Source organism: Fistularia commersonii, chromosome 3 (genome assembly GCF_037954325.1).
Source record: "Fistularia commersonii isolate RoL2024-O1a breed Wild chromosome 3, RoL_Fcom_v1.0, whole genome shotgun sequence".
Taxonomy (NCBI): Eukaryota; Metazoa; Chordata; class Actinopteri; order Syngnathiformes; family Fistulariidae; genus Fistularia; species Fistularia commersonii.
Window position 1 is genome coordinate 3,831,097 of NC_141286.1, and position 25,499 is coordinate 3,856,595.

Consider the following 25,499-nt stretch of genomic DNA (forward strand, 5'->3'; position numbering starts at 1 on the left):
TCCAAACATAAATACATATGCGCACACACACACACACACACACACACACACAAAATAGTACACACTTGGAAACTCACTTACTCATGCTCCCCTGAGCCGACTGACCCTTACAGTTGGGGTTAACTGCCGACCTTTTTAAAGAAGTGTTGGAAAAGTCATGAATGATCTTTCCAGGAATAACCAACACAGAAGCTGGAATATGTTTACAGAGTATTTCATTTAACACTCTCATTCTGTTAGGAACATACAAGCAGAGGGGGTAAATTATCCAAGAGGAAATACAGCAATATGCCATATAAAGGTTTTGTGTCATATTCCTGTGATAAAGTTATTGGTCATTGCTTTGTTTGTTGCTTCACAACATTTTGCAGCTTTGCAACGATATGGAGGGAATGTGGTCAAGCCGAAGCCAGTGAAAGGAAAAAGATCCCACTTTAGACTCGGTGTGACTCAGGAAACAGCACTGACAGAAATTCGCAAACCTAGTATAGAACCGCCCCTGGGAATTGTGGGAAATATATGACATCATACGAGACCGCTTTTCCATTTTTTTTTCGGGATGTTTGGGATGTGGCTCATCAGCTATGTCAGTCATATTTATGGGATTCTATTTTCCCACGTTTGCGTTATCATTATGATAAAACTAAATTTCATATAAGGCATATAAACTATGTGCTAGGATATTATATTCTGGAAAACAATATTCAATTTCTTCCTTTCTTATTCCAACCATAACATGTTCTGAAGTATAATGATGTGGATTTTCCATGAGCACGTATGTACTTGTAACAAAACAAAACAAAAAAAAATCACTCTTCAGAAAATCACAGAAGACACCCTTGGGAATTGATTGTAAATTAATCTGCATTTCCATCTTCTTTCTTGCTTGCTTTCTCACCACCCCTTCTAGTCTGTGCTGCTTTAAGCCCACAGCTCCTATGGGAAGGTGTTAGGACGATAAGAAACAGACAGTCTGGAAAGCAGGGAGAGGCAGGAAGGGAACTGGGGAGTGGAGCTGCCGGGACTTTACAGCTGTATGTAGTGCTTTTATTCTCGCTGTGTTTAAGATCCACAGATGTTTTCTGACAAATCCTGGATTAGTTACACAGACTCATATTCGTATCCGGCTTTGCCCAACGCTAACATATTGGAAATTTCATAGACTGACTATATTGACTGTCAAAACAAAAAAATGGCCAATATTTATATTGATTTACGTTGAAAAGCGCAGAGGTCCGTGACTTGAACGCGACCCAGCGTTTTGACACAATCTCTTACTACATCGACAGCGTCATCATGAGGCCGGAGATTTTTCATTTTCATTTGTGGTACACCTTATTCCATGGCTGTTAAACTAAAAACCATGCCCACCTTCCCGTCCCAGCAAGCAGAAAACACTGCTGTATGGTTTAGATAAAATATGCGAACATAACTGTTTGGATAGATTATTCATAGGAAAAGAAATTTAGCTGTAAATGTCACCTGATATGGGTTGAGACAATTGAATTTCATCCATCTATCCATCCATTGTCTGACACTTATCCTGCACTCAGGGTATCAGGGGATGCTGGAGAGGCGGGGTACACCCTGGACTGGTCACCAGTCAATCGCAGGGCCATGTATTTCCACATATTTAGACATTTTCCCAATATTTTTCCAATTAACCAGCTGCATGTTTTTGGAAACTGAAGGAAACCCATGCAGCCATGGGGAGAACATGCAAACTCCACACAGAAAGTTCCCCTTTGGAACTGGAATTGAACCAGTTCTTCGTGCTGTGAAGGCAGAGTGAAGGTCAAGTTCTAACCACTGCACCTCCGTATTGCCCGAGTTGCTTGAATTTCAGTTTAGTTTCGTAGTACGATAGTCGTAGAAAAATGTTGACTCCACAATGTTGACATTGCTGCTGGGTCTGCTCTGTATAACCTCAAAAATCAACTAATGTATATTTACAAAATCAAAATGATTTATAAAGGCATTTTTAAAAACACAACATACTACACTGGTGATTTGCAGGGGTACAAAAGGGTATTATTAGCTGGTTATATTAGAAAATGCAAAAAATGTTTTTTTGCGTATTGGTATCTGAGAGATCCTGAATTTGTTTACACTGTCAACAACAGCTACAGGGCTAGAGGGCTAATGCTGACCTAATCCTTCTGTTCTTAGTTTCAAAGCAATTTGTTAAACAGTTACACAATTCCTTATGCTTAATTAATGTGTTGACATTGTTTTTACTTGTTTTTGGGCCATTTATTTGTTAAATTTTTAATTAGTGAATTGGTGAAAAGAGAACAAGTACCGTTCATTACCGCACACCACTCAACATTTATCACTCTCATTATTATCTTTTTTAATTGTTGTTGCTTTTGTTAGTAGTAATAGTAGTAGTCGTATTAAAAGAAGTATTGTATCTGTTTGCTATTTTCATAATTTGTGTGTCCATGGAGCGACTCGGGCCATCCATTCACTTGCTTTAATATCATAATAATACACTTATCCTGGGCTATTTCTCCGTTTTTGTTTTAGGAAACACATATTTGATACCAGAGAAGGAATCCAACCATTTCCCACCGGGTTTTCCAGACCCTGTTCCTTGTATGATCAGTGTCAGAACATGGTCCGTATGTAAGTCGGATTTGTTTCTGTCGAGGACCGGACTCTGCCACGGCTGCCCTTGGTTACCAATTCTGTTCATAACTTTTACGGACAGAATTTCTAGGCACAGCCAGGGTTTTGAAGGGATCTGCTGTGGTGGCCTCAGGATTGGGTGTCTGCTTCTTGCAGATAATGTGGTTCTGTTGGCTTCATCAGTTCCCGATCTCCAGATCTCACTGAATGTGAAGTGGCAGGGATGAGGATCAGCACCTCCGAATCTGAGACCGTGGTTCTCAGCTGGAAACAAGTTGAGTGTCCACTCCACGTCGGGGAGGAGGTCTTGCCTCGAGTATCTTGGGGTTTTGTTCACGAGTGAGGTTGGGATGGAGCGGGACATCGACAGGCGGATTTGTTGTGATGCAGACTCCACGCCAGTCTGTCTTGGCGACGAAGGAGCTGAGCCAAAAGGCGAATCTCTCAATATTCCGGTCGATTTACGTTCCTATTCTCACTATGGTCACGAGCTGTGCGTCGTGACCGAAGGAACATGTCACGAATCCAAGTGGCCACAATGACTTTTCTCAGTAGGATGTCAGGAAAAGCGGTAGAAGATAGATGGATTGCTAATTGGGGCTGTCAATAAAGGAATATCTAATACTAGATTCAAATGTGATGAAGCAGTTCTTTAGCCTGATACTCGACACAGATTCATGGTTAGATCATGTCACCCTACACCCCACCACAAAACTTGGTATTTAAAAAAAAAGGAAATAAAATAAAACAGACAAATTTTTCAGCCCTCTGATGTGTATGGAAATTTTAGCAGATGATGACAGATAGTTCCCCAAAGAGCAGGTGGAGACCAAATTCATCAAATGGCTTAGACTTTATTGTGCAATGTGGTCTCCCCCTTTGCTCACTGCCTACTACATGTCGTTATAACACCCTATATCGTGATCCCTGCAAAAATTACCTCTTAAGGGTGTCTCTTGATGACCCTTGCTGAGTTTACGGCTTAGCAAATGAGTATAATCGCGTGCCTTTCTGGATATGCTCGCTTACGTATTGTGAGCCAGCTTGACATTGGCACAACAGGCCAATAATGGCTCCCTTGCTGTGCAGAAAGCCCATAAGGATGAAGAACCCCTCCCCCCCCAAGCCCTCAAAACACACACACACACACACACACACACACACACACACACACACACACACACATGCATACATACAACCACCACCCCTCATCCAGTACTAATGCTCACTTTCTCTCTGGATTTTAGTGTTGTAGATAACGGTGTGAGTCAGTATTCTCCCTGTATGGTGCCAAGACATGGGTGATATATATGTAGACACTTTAAGATTTTGCATTTGTAGGAGTTAATATTTGATTATATTTGTTACTTCCTGTTTCTGCTTTTGTTTTTATGACCCTCCATACATTTTATGCTGTACACCAATAACCATTGCACGACTTTGGCTTCGGATACTTAAAAAAAAAAAAAAAAAAAAGGCCTTAACGACGGCATGGGCATACAAAGAACGTGTTTAGTGGAAATCCTCTGCATCCCCCAGTAACATATTTTCGGGGATTTCCAGGGCAGTTGGGAAATGTAATCCTGTCACAAATGGCCCAAATACACCAAAGAAAGAGGACCCTAATGCTGCCTCTCAAGCAGAGGCAAGTTTTTATTTTTGTCTATGCTTTACTCTGCAACTTTCAATATCAGGCTCATTCCTCACATGTAGCTGTTGAGATTATTATACCCGTGTGCACAGCATGGGCGTTCCTTCGGGCTTACACCTGCAGGATAGGGTGAAATTAGTTTTTTCTCCAGCATCAGCAATCATGTAAAGACAAAAGAAACTGTTGAGGTTTAATAACCACAAGATATTGTGCCATTGGCTCCAATTCCAAACACTCACCATGTGGCTTAGTACTGAACGCTCACAATGGGATGTCCCTTTTCTGCAGACCTGCTGTTTTTATTACTGTTCTAGTAATAAGTGCTTTCTCACAGTACTCAAGGATGGATGGACTGGTAACGAAGGCTTAACCGAGCAACTGGACAGCTTCCTGGAGACATTCTGTAGCTGGATCTTCTCAGTGGTAAAATTCATTGCACATAATGGAAAAACGATTCTGTTAAATGTTGCTGTTTCCGTCTATTCTGGCATCTTCCCCACCTGTTTCATTTGACCTAGCTTAGTTTAAGGCGTTATTGAAGGAGGTACCAACAGCGTGGGTTGTCTTGAGGGTGGTGATGTCCATTTTTTTCACTTTACATTAGCAAAGCAGTTTATCAATTTAACAGGTGCCCTGCAATCACATGGGTTCTTTTTCCAGTAAGTTTTCCAAAGGTTACGTGCAATTTCATAAAGGTTTTTAAGGATCAAATGTATCTACCCCTGCAGAGCATAGATTAACGTTTGAAACACAATTTAATGTTTTGTAGTGGTTGTTTATCCTGATTGGTTCAAGAGCCCATATCATGGAATGAGTTGCAATTGAACCCCAACAAATGCCGGAAATACTATTACTATGGAATCTGGAAGTACGGTGTTTCATCGATATTTGGTACTTTTGGTACGACAAGGTCGACTCTGGATACCTGTGTTTGCAACAAAAAAGTGGAGGACTTCATTGTAGACTGGCAGATACAACGATTAATTTAGGTGGCAAAGCCAGTGGGTGTGAGTATTCTTACAATGAACATACAGGGTTCTCACATAGGGACTGTAGGTAGTGCGCATTTCTCTTCACCAGCCAAGTGTTGGACTTTGACATTGGCAAAGAATAATCTTGAGGTGAAGCAATGGCGTGAACCAGGGGCTAACAACTGAAAGTAAAAAGCAAAGCTTAAAGAGGTGGAGAGCAAAACTGAATGACTGAACACCTCGGATTTCTTCCCACAAATTTTTGACCTCTAAATCTCGATTGTTGCATTGAGTCCAAGAAGTGATGAAAGACAATAAGTTAATAAATAAATTCCAGAGGAAATATTTTTAATTTGGCAAATTGTTTGTAAATCAACTATTGCCATAAATCTATAAATCAGGCGATTATTGTCAAATTAATTCAACATGATGCCAGAATAAGAATGTGCTCGCTGAAATGAACATACCCATTCTGTTTTTCTGAATTGATGTGTCTCCCACTTTTTGGTAGAAAGTGTCAAGGTATAAAAATGTCTGCAATAAAGGAACTGGATGCGCGATGGGACTCAGTTCTCCACACCGAAGTGTTTCGCAGTTTATTGGGGGCTTAATGCTGAAAGAATAGGACACCCAAATTCAATTCAGCAAACAAGATAAATGCGCCGAATATACCAAACAAAATGATTCTCTCTGCAAAGTCCCCACGCTGCTCATCATCAGCTCCAGAGGGCACAAATTCATCATTACAATATATCTGCTGCATATTCAGTCGATATATCCCACAAAAGGCCAGAGCACTTGCTTCTAGAGAGTTCTGTCTCTTTTTTTATGGCTTTCTAGAATTAATAGCTCAGCTGTTTAAAAGCTCTAAGCTTTTATAGCCTGATTTCACAGCAGTGTTATTGGTGGCTGTCAACGGTAGGAAGTGCAGCAAAAGCTTAACCAATACACTCTCTCTCTGGAATGGTTTCTGTTTTTCACTCTCTGTCAAGAATATGGATGAAGTGATTGGAGGACATATGGCGAGAAGAGAGAGGAAGGCTTATCTTTTCCAGAGTACTTTTGGTTGGCAAGTGAATCTGCCTTTGAATCTTTGATCACGAGCTCACTCTCTCTTTGTGCCTCACTCACACACACACACACACACACACACATACACGCACCCCCCATTTTAAATGGATATACAGTATGTGAAGAGACCACTCACAGCAAAAGAAGGTAATTCAATGAATTGAAAAATTCAAGAAATTCTGTTGAGACTTCTAAATCTAAATTTGAGCGGTAGTATATGTCCAAGATATATTTTGATCGTGAGATTTGTTGTAGACATTAACACCAGAAGTTAGCCTGTTACAAAGTGTGTAGAAGATACATTTGCACCTTTTTGGTATATCAGCTGCTGGACAATATACAGACATAATATCTAATACTTCTTCAATACTTAACTCAATTTAGTTTTACTTGCATGGAACCTGGTGTTTTCTTTATTTAAGCTATCTTCCAGTTATTTATTGGAATTTTCAATGCATTTATTTTCTACCCAAATGATACTGAACACAGGGTCGCCCTTGAAAAAGCCCCAGTTGGAATTGGACAGAAGGTCAGAAACACCCCGGGCCAATCACCAGGACTCCTAAAGAAACGTGCAACCTCTAACTGTCTATCCATATGTACTGTCAAGTGAGATACATGAATTTAGAGGGTGCACATCTTTGTTCTGTCGGAGGAAGCTTGACTACCAGAACCAAAATGTGTATGTAAAGCACATGTAAACTCCACAGAGAAAGACCCCAGTCAGTCACAGGGTTTGAACCAGAGACTTTCTTGCAGTGCCAAACATTGTATAACTGTGCCATCCCAGGGGGATGACATCTTACTGAAACGTTGCATTGTGTAAGTCAAACTTATTCTCCTGCAGGAACTATTTTCTTGGATCAGAAGTATCTACTGTGAATGAACAGTTGAAGTCTACATTAATTCTTAAAAACTCACATAATATTTTCAAATCTTGTTGTGCAAAGTGGCAGGTGAGAATGTGTCGAGTGTTAATAGCTTTTTAGCAATATAGCACTTCATTACACGCCGCAGCCGTGACAACGCACATGCAGCTGAAGTGAAAATGAAATCTCCTAAGCAACGAACAAAACATGGAATCCAACAGTTGATAGAGTGAAATCCACAACGCTCTGACCTCATTGAGTCAGTCTGGGATTACATGGAGAGACAGAGGAAACTCAGAGCTCAAAATCAACAGCAGAACTTCAATAACCCGCTTCCCTATACGCGCGTACCTCAAAAATCTGCACGGTAAAGTCGGTGTTGCTTCACCAGCATGTCATATTGATTAGTTTTCATTTGTAGTTGAGTTTTTATCCAGATTTTTTTTTTTTATATGTAGAGCAGGTCAGGACCATATCCAGATATACCTCCATCAGCAAGCACATGTGATCTACTACCGGCGCTGGTGCTGACAATCACATGGTAATAATAGCTTAAATATTCATAAAAATGGAAATGACAGATGTCTGATGTGACTGGTGCAGCAGATCAAGCCATGTTCCATGGGGACCTGCGAAATGAGACGGTCCAAGGACCGTGAGGAGGGTGTCCTTCTCCAAGGAGATGATGAGGTTTGGAGCCTGTGTTGATAAAGGAACATGAGTGCAGAGAGGATCAGACTTGGGACTGAAACGTTGGAGGAACCAATGGGGTGCATCATGGGATATCCCTCTGCAGACTGATTCCATGGCAGCAAAACTTATCTAGCCCAACCCCAATTGTGATTTTTCTCAAGAGGGAAGGTTTTAACGATATTCTTAAAAAAATTGATTTTGAACGTTCCACAGAGGAGGAGACTCCACGTAACACCGGTTAGCCCTGCAACCCGATAGAGCCTAAAGCTCTTGAAGGAAGGAGGTGTCATTGCGACATGTTGTTTCCTTATTTAAGTGTTTACAACTTTCCAAAAAAAGAGTTCATTAGTCTAATCGCATAATCAGTGCGATTTGTTGAGTGCTGTCAACAACCGTGATGGGAAAAGTTGGGATTCAAGAAGGTTATTTAAAATTTGAGCCCAGAAAGAAGGGGGATATGCAGGATATGCGTGGCATCACGGAGGCAGATGTGAGGGCTCAGCCACACTTTCACTGGCCGGAGTTCATCAGGGATAGCAGGAGGGAGGGTGCGCTGATAGAGTAAAGAGAATATTTTTTAACTAAATGTTCTCGTTCTGTCACTTACAGTAGGATCAGTAGGGACGTGGGCTCTGGGTCCTTTCAGCGGGGATGAATGCTGCATGGATAATACCCTTTCTGAACTTCCAAGACACATAAAATGAAGACTGTCTGCAAGAAATGTTCAGACGTTTATCCTCAACGTAACTCTTATAGAAACACTGCCATTTAGTATAGAAGCCTATGGATATCTCTGGCCTAAGGAAATAAGTTATTGTAATTGCACTGATCCAGCATTGTCTCACTGGCCTTGCGTATTTGCCAAAATATATACATAAGCGTGTCTCAGGTTGTGTGAGACGGTGTTGCCATTCCGGCACAAGCAGCCAACCGTGTACGCAAGTCTTTCCCGGTCTGCTCGAATTCATGATTATTTGGTCTTTGTCTGGAAATTCCTCATGCCTTAAATTCATTACGATGTGTATTCCACATGAACATTTTGGTTGAAATTGAGCATATTCATTCTGAGGGGAAATATGCAGAGGGGAACAGTTCAGTCGCTCTTAGTTTGTCATTCAGAATTCAGGTTTTATAGATCAAATGGATTTAGCTGATTTCACTACGATGGACCGTCGTACATTTGAAAACGTCATCCAACACGATTTGTGTGGTTGTTGAAATGAAATTTTACTTGATTGGTATAATTGGCACTATGGGATACATTGAGAAATGAAAACCCAGAAGCAGGCAAAGCCATTTTAATACAGTTATAAACATACGTGTAAAAGCTGGAGATATCTATACAGGGAGCAGTGAAGGAAGCTGAGGTTGTTTGATATTAATCAACCTTGTCAGTGTTACTTTAACTTCTCTGAACCCACAGGCTCTCTCCTTATTTGACTCCCTTGCACCTTTTTTCTTCCATCATTTCTGTTATTGTTCAAGCCAGTTCTTTGTTTTTTTTTTGTTTTTTTTGTTTTTTTTTTTTTGTCTGTTGAGATAAAAACAATTCCTTTGGCATGCTCGCATTACAACACGACCAAGTACTACACTGTCTCAAATCGAGCTGACAAAAAAACATATCAAATGACCTTTTCCCTTTGGCTACTTTGCAAAAATCAATCCGGGACAGAGCAGAACTGAAGAATCACGTTGAAGCAGTGGGACCTATAATTGGACGAAGAAAAGTGCACGCTAATCATAACATCAGGGAGGCGTTTGGCCACGGCTGGGCTTAGTTTGACATTGCAGTGATTGGTAATGGGCCAACAAAGAATCTGCATTGACGTAGAAATGAGCGGGGAAGAAATCCCGGGCACAGATCTATTGACGGGGCCTGCATTGCTGCTCAGTATGTATGCACATTAAATATAATACAGTAAAATCGCTATATCATAAAAACGTAGGTTTGAAGCACATTTTTTGTGTTCTGCGTTTTCTCCCTTTAGATCTTTTCAATTGTGTCTTTTTGTCTGAAAAACATAGAAAAAAAAATCATTTATTTTTTATTTTTCTATTTTGTTGTTTTAGACCGATGTCCCACATAGATGCAAAAAAAAAAAAAAAAAAAGAAATTTACATAATAATGACAGAGTGGATGTGGGGCATTGTTCGTGACGGATTTGTTTTATTAATGATTTCAAATGCGGTGGGTTGCCTGCTCACTGCACGTCAGTATAACAATTGTTCCGGGTGGCTTGATGACAGTCAAGTGTGATGTTTTTTTGTGCACTCACGCAAGTACACGAATGTACGCGTGCTCCTTGTATACGGTACACGTCGCAGAATTGGGAATCTGAAGCCCCTACAGGTTCAGTAGACACAAATATGTTAGCATGTATCTGTGTCTGAAATGAAAACGTTTACTTTTGCATCATTGCTACTGCTATACTTTATTTTTCCCTCTCAATTTTTCAATCAAGGATCTTTAATTCGGTCACGTCTGAGTGTCCACCAAACAGCTTTCACTAAAAGCTTTCATTAAATATACAAAACTCATATTCACCTAAAAATTGACCCTCCCTTGGGTCCATATTCTGTATATAGTAATATAAAAGCTGTTTGCCCCAGTTCAGGGGCTGGAGCCTTCAAGGGCTGCCTTTTAAAGCCAATTGCATCACTGCCACCATGACAAGGCAGTCACACTTTGAAGGGTTCCTTCAAAAATGGTGTTTTGATTGTTCTCCCAGTGCATTTCGGTGAAAAGTTAATTATGGTAAGTTTGTGTTGTTCTCCATCACTGTCTATATGTGGTATAAAGCTATAGCAACCATTATAACATAGTTAGAAAAGAGATAATTGTTAAATCAGGCAGTTGATTTTACAGCTATTAATAACAACTTATTGAAATTCAGTTTAATACACAGTATACCAGGTATTAAGGTTTTTTTTTTTTTCTGGGAGGGCTACACTGACACTTTTGTTTTGTAATATCAGCAGGTCGGCCTTTCTGTATCAGACTTTCTATCTCAATCCACCGACACACACTCACACAAAGTTAGGCCCCGTATTTGTTCTGTTTAAGTGCGATTCCTAAAGCGCCGTGGGATGGCAAGAGTGTGTGTGTGTATGTGTGTGTGTGTGTGTGTGTGTGTGTGTTCACAGATTGCAGTGGTTGGTTGTTAGCTGGACAAACACTCGGTGAGACAGGGTCAGCCAGAGGTGGCAGCTGTGAAAGAGTGTGACATAGCAGGATGGAGAGACCTTGTGGAAATAAATTGGACTGAGACCAGTGGTGACACACAGGTACAAGTTCTGATAACAGATATCTTTTTTTTTTGTCCGTCTTCTTTTGCATTAGTGAGGTCAAAAATACCACTCTTACAAATCAAGTAAGGGGAGTCCTGTCTTGTGATACTGTAAGCACATACAGAAACACGACCTCACACACATACGACATGCCCATAGAACAGCAGAGATGGGGGAGGACACACTTAATCCTTTTTGTTTCCAGATCTTTGACTCTCACCTGAGTTTGAACTACACACACACACACACACACACACACACAGGCTGGGCTTCTGTCACAGCCCTGATAAGCAGCTTTTTTATCCAAGGATTCCTGAAGGGTTTGTGGACGCTGCTTATCATACTACTGACGTACTGCCATCCTGCTGCCCTGTGAAGAGGATTTTTCTAGATTCACCAGCAGGAACTTACTCAACCACATAGAACAGAAAGCTTGTGTAGGCACAAAGGAGCTGTAATAATAGCATGTATATGTATATATATATGTATATGTATACGTATATGTGTGTGTAAATATATATGTATATTTATAGTTACTATATGTATGCATGGCTGCACACACAAACACAAACACACACAGGCATATACACACTTCCAGTCAAAACATTTTCAAGTAAGCTGTCTGCTAGGGAATTAAATATTTTCATTTTATCTTCCTTATGTTGCTAAGTCTAAATTTTGTATCAGGTCCAGTGACGCTTTATTTATTTATTTTTTTATTTTTATTTATTTTTTTCTATTTATTCATTTTATTTTATTTGGTTATTTGTTTATTTATTTTCTTATTTATTTATTTTTTTCTTATTTTCTTATTCTGCCACAAATCTATTAATCATACTTGTTGGTTTGTATTGATCAATAAGAAATATCAAAGCAAAGATTTTCTAGTATTTTGTTTTTCTTAACCTAAGTGTCAGGAATAATAGACAAGCATGTGTATTGTTAGAATGTTATTTTGGATCAGTTGACATAAATATGTGATTCCATACTCCAGTTATATCTTTCATACAAAAGTGGAAAATAAATAAATGAAACAAATATTATACATACATACAGTATATACATGCGTACATATCATCAAATCTATTCTTCGTGTGTCCAACATACTAAAACAAACATCCAAAAGCAAATACTTGTTGCAGTTGCTCACATTTAGAATGGTTCCTCAGGATTGTATGTGGAGAATGTGGTGTGTTCAGATATCACCTAATCAAACTCCAGGGACCTTCCAGTCCAGTGTCCGATTATTTGTGTGCATGCGGCGCTTTGAGACCAGATCTAAAGATTCCCTCTGCCATTTTTTTTCCCCCGAACTGATATAATTGGGTTTTTCCTTCCCTTTCCTTGAGAAAAACATGACACAGTCCGATCAAATATTGCGTTATTTTAGATTTAATTTTCTACAAATTAGTGCCAGCCAAACATGATGAAATGCAAAAAAAAAAAGCAAAAAGCAGTCATTATTCCTTAAATAAATATTCTTTTTTTTTTTTTATTATTATTTCAGTTATCAGTCAAACTGTCTGCAATACATTGGGTGCCAGGGGATTCTTGTGTGTTTCTTTTTTCATCTATTTTTTCAAATTACTGAACACTTTTTGAAGCAACACTTTTTCATTGTAGGCCACAAGATAAAGGGGTAAACCTGCATTGGTAAAACATAAATAAAATTTAATAAAGCAATTTTTACATTTTGAAATTATAATCTGCAAATGTTGATTTTGTTGTCTTAACCAAGGAATAAGAATCAGAAAAGCGATAACGGTCAGTCATTACCAAAATGGCATTTCATTCAACTAATTGCAATCAAGTTCCGTTTTGGAAATAATTTTTCTCCAATTCTATTCCCAAGTGAGGCGATTTAATTTCATCCGTCTGACTAATTCATTAACAAGATTCGACAAGTTTTTTCTGTGTGACGGACATGACGAGGCATCGAATCTGAGAAAACATGGAAAATAGTGTAAACAAATAGCACTTTTGGAGCTAGTGCTTTCAAAAACCTGCACTTGAAAGCATTTACCCATTCACTCATGCAGCGATGGTGGCAGAGCTGCCTTGCAAGGCGCTAACCATACAACGGGTAAACAACTCGGGGTTCAGCGCCTTGACAAGGCCACTTTGACGAAAATCGAACAGCTGACTTTCCGATTGGGCGGACACCACCGCTCTGCCAACTGAGCAACCACCGCCCCGTATGACAGAACGAATGCCAGGAAAAAAAGAGATTAAAAACCAAACAACAGATTTCTGGCTCTTCGGAACCTGCTTTTCTTTCTTGCTGTCGGTTTTGGCGTCCCGTGCATTCTCGGCAGCTCGGTGGTGGCAGATGGTGCTGCAAGCAAGTGACCACAATCACAACACATTTTAGTGTTGGGCCCAAAGGAAGATGACACAATGCGTTACTTCACTTCTTGCCTAGTTGAACCATTCACTGCTTGTATACTGACAGGATAACACCGTATTATTTTGCCCATTTTAGCTCATGCTTTCATCTGTCCATTTTTTTTGGGATGTTTTACAGTGTTTTTTTTTTTTATTCATTCATTTTATTCATTATTTGTACCGCTTATCCTGCACTCAGGGTCACTGGAACCTGGTCCGGCCATGTCATTGAGCGAGAGGTGGGGTTCATCCCCGACCGGTCGCCAATCAATCACGGGGAGAAATACGACTATCCGCTCTCTTATTCACAGGTCAATTTCGGGTTTTCGGTTGACCTACTGCGTGTTTTGGACAATTGTGACACTTTGTTAATTGACTACTCGTCAGCCACGCTTTCTCGTGAGATTAGTTCACTTGCATTTTTTAACCCCCTCTTGCGAAAAACGACAAGAAGTCCGGAATGTTTCTTCCAAGGTCTCAAAAGCCTTGCACAAGAGCCACTTCCTCCTGTGCCTCTTGTATGATCAAATTCAGCTTTTCCTGCGACATCCGCAGGCGATCGCTAATTTGGCGTGCATTGTTTAGAAGAGGGAGTCATGTGTCCTTGGAATTCAACCGTCAAAATGGGCCATTGCACAAAACATAAAAGAAAAAAAAAAAAAAAAACTGCAGAGCGCTGTAGGCTCCAATAGCCCCCCCGCCCCCCCACCCTTGGAGCAGGAAAGGGTCAAAAGAGGGCCTTCAAATAACATCTCTGGTGTTTAGCAAAACATCGAGAGGCAGGGGGGGGGAAGAAATGAGAGAGAACAGTCATCGTGCTGCTGCAAAGTCCCGAGAGACACAGTCCCTCCTCTCTCCTCACATTTGCACTCAAATGCATGGACTTCATGGTACACATGTACTTGTGTATAAACATACACACACACACAGTGGCGGCAGCACAGCCTGCACCCTCCTTCAACAGGCGGCCTGTTGTCCCCCTGGCAGCCAAACAACTGGCCAATGACGTATTTCTGGCTCGGTATGTCAGAAAATGACAAATAGTCATATGTGCCATGATACAAAATTGCCAGAGACAAGAAAAACATTGTTTTTTAAGCGTCTTAAATGCGTTGCGATAAACGTCCTCAAAACTCACGCCGGGCTAATATATCAGTCAGACTCCATAATATTCCCACATAAGGGGGGGTGATATGAAACTTTTATTGGACCAGATGTTGTTCTTTCAATTAATTGTCACGTCTTTCCTCAACATCAGATTATTCCAAGCAATGTAGTCCTGCTCTTGCTGCCGAACACTCAAGGCGTTCCCTGAAACGACAAGATTTATAATCCCTCTGGTTTGTTTTGGGTTTACCGTAGTTCCTCTCGCTGTTCGAACAAGTCGCGTATATCTCTGAGCAGAAGCATCAGACAGACAAATAAACTACTGCAGTTAGTCAACGCGGTTACGGAAATGTAACATATTGATTTGAAAAATAGATTATATATAAACATGTAAACCTATGCAAACATACGTATTGGTCCATGTCATGACCTACAAAAAAAAGTAGACTTATTATTGTAGGCTTTATAGCTTTATTATTTCAGTTTACCCAGGGTTTCATTTTTCACTATGTGTTTAGCCATGACTCTTGTTTTTTTTTTTTTTCAATCACACTGACGAACAAAAAATAATAAAACAAACAACTTTGGCTTAACTTAGCTGTGGCTAATTCAACCATACATTTATGAGAGAGTGGATTTTTGAAGAATTGAGATTGCAATTGGAGTTTAAACAAACAGGAAAATCAGTCTCATGTCGCATGTATGTAAGTAGGTGTGCATGCACGTATGACGGCCAGCTTCAGCCGTTTTGGGAGTTTTAAAAAACGAACTACTTTCAACAAAGAGCAAAGGAACGGCTCAAAATCAAAATATATAAATGCACCCTCCATAAATCGAACACCAGTTGTTCAGAGGGTAAATGTTAATTGATGATTTTCTTTGTTTGATATGAACACATTTTTAGGTCACTTCTAAAGATTCATTGTACATCTTTGGCTCATTTAAATGAGTGGATGAGCAAGGTATGTAAATCCCAGGGCTTTACGTCATTTTTTTTTTACATATTGCGTTATTAGAATTGATGAATTAATCATTATTGCTGCAACACAGATTATGTTCAAGGGTTCTTCTGGTCGTTGCACTGCACCTTTGGTCACCGATTGGGTTTTAACTTGTGCGTTTCATCAGACAGATTTGGTTTGAGGGTCCTGCCACCATCATCTACAGCGATATTGGATCTGCGGGTCTTTTGTTACTTAAAACCAAACCAATATTATATGGTAATTCATTGCTTTTACCTCAGGTTCCTGAAACCCCAACTGCCTTTGCCAAATTTTTACTCAACGTAATCGGTAATATGTCTTATTTATATGGATATTGCATTTTTTTTTTTTTTTAATGTATTCATTTATTTGTTTGTTTCATTTGAAACAGTGTTCAAATGTCCCAGTTGGGAACGCTGCAAACTTTTTCCTTTAAAGTTTGATTTTCACCATTTTAATTTTGGGGTGAAATATCAATTTGAGCATTTAAGGCACGTTGACAATATATATATTTTTTTTTCCAGTTCAGTGGTTATATCCATTATTTTGTAATGCATATCGCTGCACCTGTGTACACCAAGATCTTTTTTAAATATTTTTTTGGGCACCGCAGCACTATGACACACTTTTGGAGAGCTTTTCAAAATCACACGTGTTTTTTTTCCAAAACGTTTATTTCGATTAATAAAATAGCATGAGGTCTGATTATTTGACAGAACCAGTCAGAGTGATGAGTGTAACTTGAAATCCCAGCAAGTGTCGGGACGTGTGCAACAACAAATGAGGGCAAAACAAGTTTGCGCATTTGTAATATCACACAAATTTGCAAAAAGTATTGGATTTTTTTTCTCTTTCCTCTTTTATGATTCACACAGATTCAGCATTTATTGGCAATCATCGTGGGGCCATGACATTTTGTGCAGAGCTCACAAAAAAAAATGGGGGTGTGCAGGAGGATAGTGGGAGGGCAAAGAAAAGGGGGGTTCAGGGGTATTTCGAGGTTATTTATTCAGTGAACATCCAAAGTGTGATAAAAGTTGCATTTCTAACAAATCCTATCCACGCATGTTCGACTTTCCCTTTCATGGTATTATTTTTGAGGATTTTTTTTGTGTCATAACCGAGTGGGGAGGGCAGGGTAGAGGTGTGTGTGTGCAGGGTAGAGGTGTGTGTGTGTGTGTGGGGGGGGGGATCACGCGTGGGCGTTCATCGATTATTATTTGTGCTTTGACTGACAAGGATGGCCTCTGAGGCGGAGGGGGGTTCACGGAGACGCGCGGGTGAATCCCATCCGTGGGCTGCGTAGAAGCGCAGCGGCTGCGTGAAGACATGTGTCACGCCGCCGCGCCGGGACACGGGGAGCCAGTCGCGGCTGAGACACGCCGTTACACGGACTCGCCGAAGGGTGCCGTCTGCAGTCCGCATCGCCACAGTCTCGGCTCTCCTCGGATCGCTCCACCGGGATGCGGGCAGCGGTGACGGAAATCACCGCGGCGCTGTCTCACGGCTTTCTGTCTTCCGCGCACCGGATTTGACCGCGTCTCCCCGGCGTTTTTACGCCCGCCCGCCCGCTCCTTCCTCCGGCCCGGCTCGTATCTCGCTCGTCCGTGGCAGCGGAAGCGCAGCCCCGTCTCCCTTCCCCGCGACTCCGGTCACCCTCGGCTGCGCGGCCGCCGGGACTCTCCCGGTCTGGGGTTTTTTTTGGGGGGGGGAGGCGACCGTCCGCGCCATCCGGCCCGTCTCCTCAAGCGAAGTCCGGGCCAGCTGGAGACCCTACCTGGCCTACCTGCTGGGGGTTTTTGCTTGCGAGGTATGCTGACCGGCTCCTGCCGGCCTCAGGGACCAGCGGGACGGGGTGCTGTGGCTCTGTGACCGGGGCGAAGGAGGAGGACATCCCTGTCTTCAGAAGGAGACGGAGGTCCAGCTCCATAGCGGCCTCGGAGATGATGGCTCACAGCCAGAGCAACAGCAAGTCCCACCGCAGGACTTCGCTGCCGTGCATTCCGCGGGACCAGGTAGGACAACTTCAATCCTTACACCACAGCTCCCTGCGTTTTGTTTTTTGTTTTTTTTTTTTTTTTTGTTGTTTTTTTTCCACCGTGACCTTCTTTCTGGCGCCGCTATCTCCCACATGTGACAGCTTTACGCATTCCTTGATACCGCCGCAGACATTAACTGTAATAACGAGGTGTAATAATGCTAATAATAGGTTATCAGTTTGTTTTCTTTTTTTTTTTTTTTCTCCACTCACATTCTCCTTCATCACACACGGCCTATTTGGTCACACGTGAGGGAGGTGTTTTGGCTCCAAACGGCATCATCATCATCCACACCCTGCAAAGTGTGTTTTCTTGCACTGCTACTAATTTGTTCATCATTTTCATCATCAACATCTTCATCATCATCATCATCGTTGAGCTGCGCGCCTTATTCAAAGACCTGCAGTTGATAAGCACGAGGATGGTGCACTTAGCATGCCACAATGTGTGTGTGTGTGTGTGTGTGTGTGTGTGCGCGCTCACAAAGGTGTGAGGTCATGTTTAAATATTTGAAAGGCTCTGGTTATCATGGGTGCTGGCCAGAAGTGTCATGCACGTGTTCCCAAACTTAATACTTAATGGATCCCAGATTGATTAGGAGTGTGTTCTCACTCAAACAGGAAATCTTTTTTTTTTTTTTTTTTTAATTATTTTTATTTTTATTTTCCACACGCTTGTGTGAGGTTCTGTGCAGTGGATTTTGTTTTGGAAATGTAGTCGGAGAATGACGATGAATGAATTTCACTATACTGGTTGGACCTGGGAACACATCTCTATTATACAACTGGAGCTGCTCACATGCAATAAATACATGCATAAATAAATAGAAATAATGAAGAATTATTATAGTGCTTTGGAAATTATTTTCATATCACGCATTTTTATGAAAGTACGGCTTATGTAGTGGAGTTAGATTATAACATTATGCCTGGAGCCTCAAATAGAAAGGGAAACCCGAGCTTTGCAATTGGAAATATTACTTTTGTTACAATTTAAGAATAATACATGCAGCAAATTGGGACCAGGGAAATATTTTATTAAGTTATTTAACTGTCTGACACCACTGTTCACTGTTTTTGGTCTAAATGTTTGCAGATAGAAAATCTTTATAGATAAAAATGTCATTTTTAAAATACCAGGGTCAAGGAGTTCATATCTCAAGCAGACACATAACTGGATGTAAACATTCAAAAGTTGGTTTGTTGGATTTAGGTTATGGAATCAATATTAGAACGAAGTTCCAACTCTAGTTTGATTTTAATACTGACTAAAATGATATGACGTTATTTCACCCCAAGTTATCTTGGTACCTAACCAAATTAAGACTCCTCCCAGATTTTCATACAATGTTGAGGTAAAAAAACAAAAAAGGAGTTGAGGTAAAAAAAAAACAAACAAAACGTGGATTAGAATCACATTGGGATTTTCAATTTCAACCAAAATATCACATTTTCACAGTAATTTACAGCTTTACAAGAGTTTTTACAAGAATTTACAGATTAACAATCTTCAATTTACAAAGATTATTGAGTCAATAAAATACTAATCAGGCCATTTATGAACAATGAGTTACTGTACTTTTACAAGCTTTTTATTGAGTTTGCAATAGATGTGTGTTGCCATTGCTGTCAAACTCAACACATTTTCAAATACTACGATTGTTACTCAGATTTAACCATCAATATTTCAAAAGTCTATCAGAAATATTTCCCAGTCACATTTATTGTCCAATCAAATCAAAACTCTATCCAAAGGAGATCAGTGGTATTTTAAGACTAAGACTAAGACTAAGACTAAGAATAAGAACAACTTTATTTATCCTGAAGGAAATTGTTGTGCCAGAGTTTCAAGTAAAACATAACAATAATGAATAATAGAAGGAAATTTTATAAACAGTAAAAAAAAAAAAGGGGGGGGGTGAGAAATGAAAATAAAACTATTTAGTGTCAAAGTCAAGGCTATAAAGTGTTTTAAAGTCTTAAGTGCAAAAATTTGAAGATTCCCTGCAGCTGAAGGAAGATGATGATGATGATCATGATTATAGTAAAAATAGATTATTACGAAACTATAGTAATAATTAAGTGATGCAGTGGAAGAAAATACTTTGAACAATTGCACCTGAACTAGATTATTATGTTATTTATTTGATTATTTTAATTGATTATGATTATGAAGACTCCCTGATAGAAGATGGGAGCTCACATGTGTGTGTGGATGGTTCCTGGTTAAATCTTGTTCTTCTCATTGCAAACGAACTTGATTTTCTATCCTTGAAGACGTTTCATCTCTCGTCCGAGAGGTTTCTTCGGTTCGAATTGAGGAAGCCCCCCTCGGACACGACGTATCCGTACACGTGCACGTGCAGATCAGATACACCGTGATCACTCTCTGACTGAGAGTGTCTGTCTTGCACACTTATGGTTCAACTAATACAGCAGCATAATTCAAGCTGACTACCCTGGGCTTTTTCCTCTTGCCTGGATTTCACTCTGGATTTTAAGATTAGAGCGAGTGGGTACACGTGACAAAGAAAGAAAAGATTAACTGAGTGGTTTCAATGGTTTGCCGCGCGTCTTCTTACGAATTTGGGGGTAGTTGACAGGATGCACTCGCGGGATGACGGATTACACTCGCATTTATGAGTCTTTTCGGAGCCCTTTGTCCGTTCCAATCTCATTGATAAATTCCCGCGTCCGATAAGTGGTCCGAACGTCATATCCTGTATTACACATCATCAATCGCACCGCCACAATTAAATTACTGATGCTAATAAATGAGGCAGTATTTTAGGCTACTTTATCTTGTTATAGAGACTTATGAGTCCGCTGAACAGCTGCACCAAACCAAAATGCTAAAAAAGGTAAATTTTAGTAGAAAATAAAAAAAGTCAAGTTGAAATTGAATGCCTGGCTTGCCATTGAAATATCTCGAAATTTATTTCTTTTTGTTGGCTACGATTGAATACTTTCTGGTTTGTTAGCTGCTGTCGTCAGTCACTAAATCCAGTGGTTCTGCCGCAAATTTTGACCGCAGATCTGAAATATTGCGCAGTTGTGCCATGCCACTTAAGCAAGCATGTACAAGTACAATGTAAAAAATAAACAGTTTCAAAAGAGAGACACGTACATCCATTAAGAATAACTGCTTTAATGGAAATATTGATTTTTGGCTGTGCACTGGTATTTCAAGAGGCAGGATCTTATTGCCATATTGACATTTTGTGCCACACCCAAGAAGCAAAGCAGCTTCTCAGTCGCATCATTTTTATCTTCTTGGCTTTTTGATTGGCAGATATAAGTTTATGTGCACGTAATTGTTTTTATTTTCTTGTTGGTTGAAATGTAACATTTCCTTAATGTGTTGTATTACATGGTCATGCAAGTACGCTTTTCTCTCAGATGGTATAAAGTCAATATCAAGATTGGCAAAGTCCTTTTTCTTGATAATAGTAAACAGTTCATCTGGGTTGGAAATTAATTGCTTTTTGTGGAAGAAGATAGTATTTCATCTTTACCCCGATAGTCTTTTAATCTGGAACGACACAACATAAACTGATTGACGTTGAACTCTGAATGAATTTCAAGCAATTCCATGTAGACGATATTTAGACAAACTTCTCTCCTTAGCTTTTAAGCTTCATTAAGTTTATGGAGGCTTCAATCTGAAACCTGTCGTTCTTCCACGCCGCAGAGGTTTGCTTATTTGTTTTTTTAATGCTCTGTGGTAGCAAGTAAAGTTGGGTCGCGAACATTTATCTTGATTCTACAAATTCTCATTTACTCATTACCTCTTACGACAGCTGTCCGGCTCTCGATGCTGGTTGGTCATTTCTAATTGGTATCCAGGGAACACAAGTTAGTGGTCTATCTGTACTAATAGAATGGCTCCATTAACCATTGTATCCCGGGACAGAAGTGATGACAAATTGAACTTTAAAACACGAAACCCCAAAAGCCCTCTCAGTTGACCAGACACTGAGGACAGTTTGTTCTCCGTCAGCCCAGCCTGTCTGTCCAATGTGATGGACCAATGAGAGGAACATAGAAATCAGACACAGAAAGAAAAAGCGCATTTTATATTTCCCTTTTTTTTCTTCCTTTTTTTCTATTATAAGTTTTCCAAAATGGTGTCATTGTTTTAATAATTGATACCTTTTATTTGTATAATTAATACATTTTATTTGTTAACCAGGAAGTGCCCACATACTAAAAATAACTGACTACACAATCATAATTAATCTATAAAAACATTTCTTTAATTTTGGTATTTATTGTTATTGAGTCTTTGTCTGAGAGACAAAAGTAATAAAATCATAATAATAATAATGATAATAATAATCATTGTTATTATTATCATATAAAGATACTTCTTCCTCTTGTTATTATTATTAATAGTAGTAATATTAGTATTAGTATTATTATGATTAATTTTTTAATAATATTAGTTGAGTTTATAATATAATGTAATATGTGAAAATAATAAATTGAAATTAATTTTGTTACAGCTAGTAACACAAGAATTACTCCAAAAGACTGCAGAAATGGACAAAGATTTGACATATGTTCACTGAAAAAAAAATCTTTAATTGAAAAACATTTACTTTAAGAAATGTATAAGCACTCACTAGATCTGTTTATATAAAAAATGTTTATATTATATCTTACTGTAATTGAACATATGTTTCAGCCATACCATATTTGCTATAGATAGATAGATAGATAGATAGATAGATAGATAGATAGATGGAAGTGACTGTTACAGAAACATTTTAGTAAACATCATTTAACAAAGCGATGCAGTTTTTTTATTTTTATTTCAGGTATTGATGATCGCTGATGATCTAGAAACGACCTTTGAAACACCATGCTTGTTAAAATAGTTGAATCTTAAGCCATCAATGTCGTATCACATCTTGAGCAGCTTTGTTATTCCGCAGGTTGAAACCTCCAAATTCATTTTAACATCGCCCTCAAGACACAATTCACCATTTAGTAGTTCGCTGTGTTGTTGCTCTGTGCACTGTTCCTACTTTCAATCATCTGATTGGCTATTCCAAGTCCTCGCAGTAGTTTAAAAATGATGCAAAATGATAATTCGTAACCCTCTGAAATGAACCCGCGGCGTAAAGTATTGAGTGTCAGTGGTGACGGTGTGATCGTGCCCGATTATCAATATACCCGGGACTTTGTTCATGCCTTGAGTCGGGAAAACGATCCGGGCGGTTTTTCATTCGTCAAGCAGAGGTAAAGAATGTAAATTGCCTCCAATTAAATCCGTCAAGCGGTCGGTTTGTCGATTTATCCATTCAAATGTTATTTATCGTGCCATCTCCCGACATCCACCTGACACAAACACGCACAGTTTGTAGGTACAGCGCTGTAGATAATGAAGCTCTCCAGAGTGCAGTTGTACCTGCGAGAAGTGGGGGTTTTTCGTCAAGCATCTGCTGTGCAGTATTTATGAAGCAGTCTGCTGCAGCCTGCCAAGCCGGAGGCAAGACAGGCACTTTGCTGAACTGGAAGCTGGAAAATAGCATCGGCTCTTCAGGGTGACTTCATGTGGTTCATTTATTTTTTATTCAGTGTATAAAGGCAGTTATTGTTTTTTATGATTTGTTTATGCATAATCACCATCGCAGACGGGGAGAGGGCAGAAGTGGTTAACTCGAAATTACAATGACAATTTGGACGCGGCTATGTTTTTCGCACATTCCCCTCGCTAAATTTTATTTCCCGGTGATTTCATTTTCACTTCAAACGTGTCGCCCCGTGCCAAAAAAAAAAAAAAAGTCTTCAAATAAGGATGGCATCTTGTGACGCATGTGAAGCACCATAGGTGTCAGTGAGAGACGTAAGAAAACACAGATTGCCATCAGAAAGAGTTAAACATCTTACGTGGGGTCTTGAATGAAGTTGAATATTTGTGTGCAGAGACAGGAAACTGTTAATTAAAGTCGGTGGTATACCTTAAATATTACCGATATCATCAAAATAAAAAGTAAAATAAAAAAGGTTGGGATTAAGTGACCTATTGTGCCGGCTACCGTTGGCTACAACGGGTTAGTGTGTCGTCAGTCCTTATCCAGGTTCCTCTCCTGAACCCCACCCTCACCGATATGTGCCCAGAATTTCAATTACATTGACAATCTTAATCCTTCCCTGATAATATTTACTTAACCTCCCCTTCTTCTGGGTCCGAAGGCTGACAAATGTTTGTGTTTTGCATGCTTTGTAGAATATCGTGGGATGCCCTCCACATTGCGTGCCTTATTTTGCATATGGCATTTGCAGGGTTTGATAGAAATGTACTGAACTGAATATTTGCCAGTTGTATTTACAGTCCGGTCATTCATGTCACACAAACAATGGGAAAGACTGCATTGCGACGTGACTTCAGCATGGATGTCTGTGATTGGTTAGAAAAAAAAAGGAAAAAAAAAAAAAAAAAAAGCATTTTTGAACTTAAAATAACCCAGAAAGATAAAAATGTGAAAACTTTCAGAGCCATAAACCTCAGTAACTCACATTTGGATGTTGTAAAAGAAAAATGTCTTCAGTAACAAATACAATGGCCTCAAATTATCACCATTACATCATCAGTTCGCCGGTTCGATTCCGGCATGGGTACTTTTGGTGTCCAGTTTGCATGTTCTCCTCGTGTCTGCGTAGCTTTCCTCCACGTTCTCCTCCCGCGGTCAAAAAACATTCAGTAGGTTCATCGGAGACCCTAAATAACACAGATGAATGAACAAGTGAATGGTTGTTTGTTTCATTTTGTGGCCCTGTGATTGGCTGGAGCCTTAGATCCTCACCTAGAGTCTAGAGTTACGACCAATGGCGGCTGGGATGGGCTGGAGCACCCACATAATCCTGCATGCAGAAGCAGAAGATGAATGAATGAATGAATGAATGAATGAATGAAACGCAGACTGTTGGTGCTAATCTGGAGCTGCACATCGATGGCGACTTCTTAAAGTGGCCAATTTGAACAGCTCCATCAACTTTAAGTCTGTTCAGAGACCAGTGAGAATCTTTCTCTGGAATTTTCTCAGCCTTACTTTGGGAATGATCATGGTGCGACTCGCCCTTCAAATTGCAAGGACAAAGATGCACGCTAGTAATCTGTTGGGACTTTGCCACCATAGAGTTTCGATGTACGATATCATCGTTTCTTATTGTCTCTTATATAGCTTAATCCTCCCGAAACTTTTTTGAGGAGCAGTGAAATCCATCCATTTGTTATCTATAGCTCATATCCAGGGCTGGATATTGGGTGAAAGGAGGGGTTCACTCTTCACTCCAAACATCGGTCGATCCCAGGTCACCTTACCCAAACAAATGATCGCGGTTGTTACCTCTGCTTGCTGATTTAATCATTTAAAATAACATATTTAGATTTGAAAACATATTTTTTTCACCTTCCGCTATTGTAGGATGGGGTGCAAAGAGAGAGCTTAAGAAGGAGATGATCATTATCGAGCACAAAGGTATTGAGCGCCATCAAACAAATATCGTAGATTGTCACTGCGGTGTGGCTTCACAGCACTAGCAGCAGCAGCAGCAGCAGCAGCAGCAGCAGCAGCAGCAGCAGCAGCAGTATCTGGGGGTTTGGCGAGCTATAATTGGCCTGTTCACCGCGCTGTGACATCACATTAGAGATGAGACGTAATAGTTAGGTCTTTAGATCCCCAATTTATACAATAAAAGCGACGCCGGAGAATCATAGACGGGTCCAGTCCTGCCGGATCGGGATGCAAATGGGTCTCGTCATCTGGCGGTGGATCGGTTGCAACCGGGAGGGTGTTGCGAATT

General features: G+C 40.0%; 1 protein-coding gene across 2 annotated transcripts in view; it reads left to right on the forward strand.

The window, feature by feature from the left end:
- Positions 1 to 17,111: 17,111 nt before the first annotated feature.
- Positions 17,112 to 25,499, forward strand: part of pde3a (phosphodiesterase 3A, cGMP-inhibited) — a 65,900-nt gene continuing 57,512 nt past the window's right edge. Inside the window, exon 1 of one of the 2 annotated variants that reach the window (XM_086141933.1) lies at positions 17,112 to 17,664. In XM_086141933.1, the coding sequence (XP_085998059.1) occupies positions 17,593 to 17,664 (72 nt within the window). In that variant the 5' untranslated portion in view covers positions 17,112 to 17,592. The remainder of the gene's footprint in view (positions 17,665 to 25,499) is intronic. The other variant, XM_086141943.1, reaches the window with a different exon arrangement.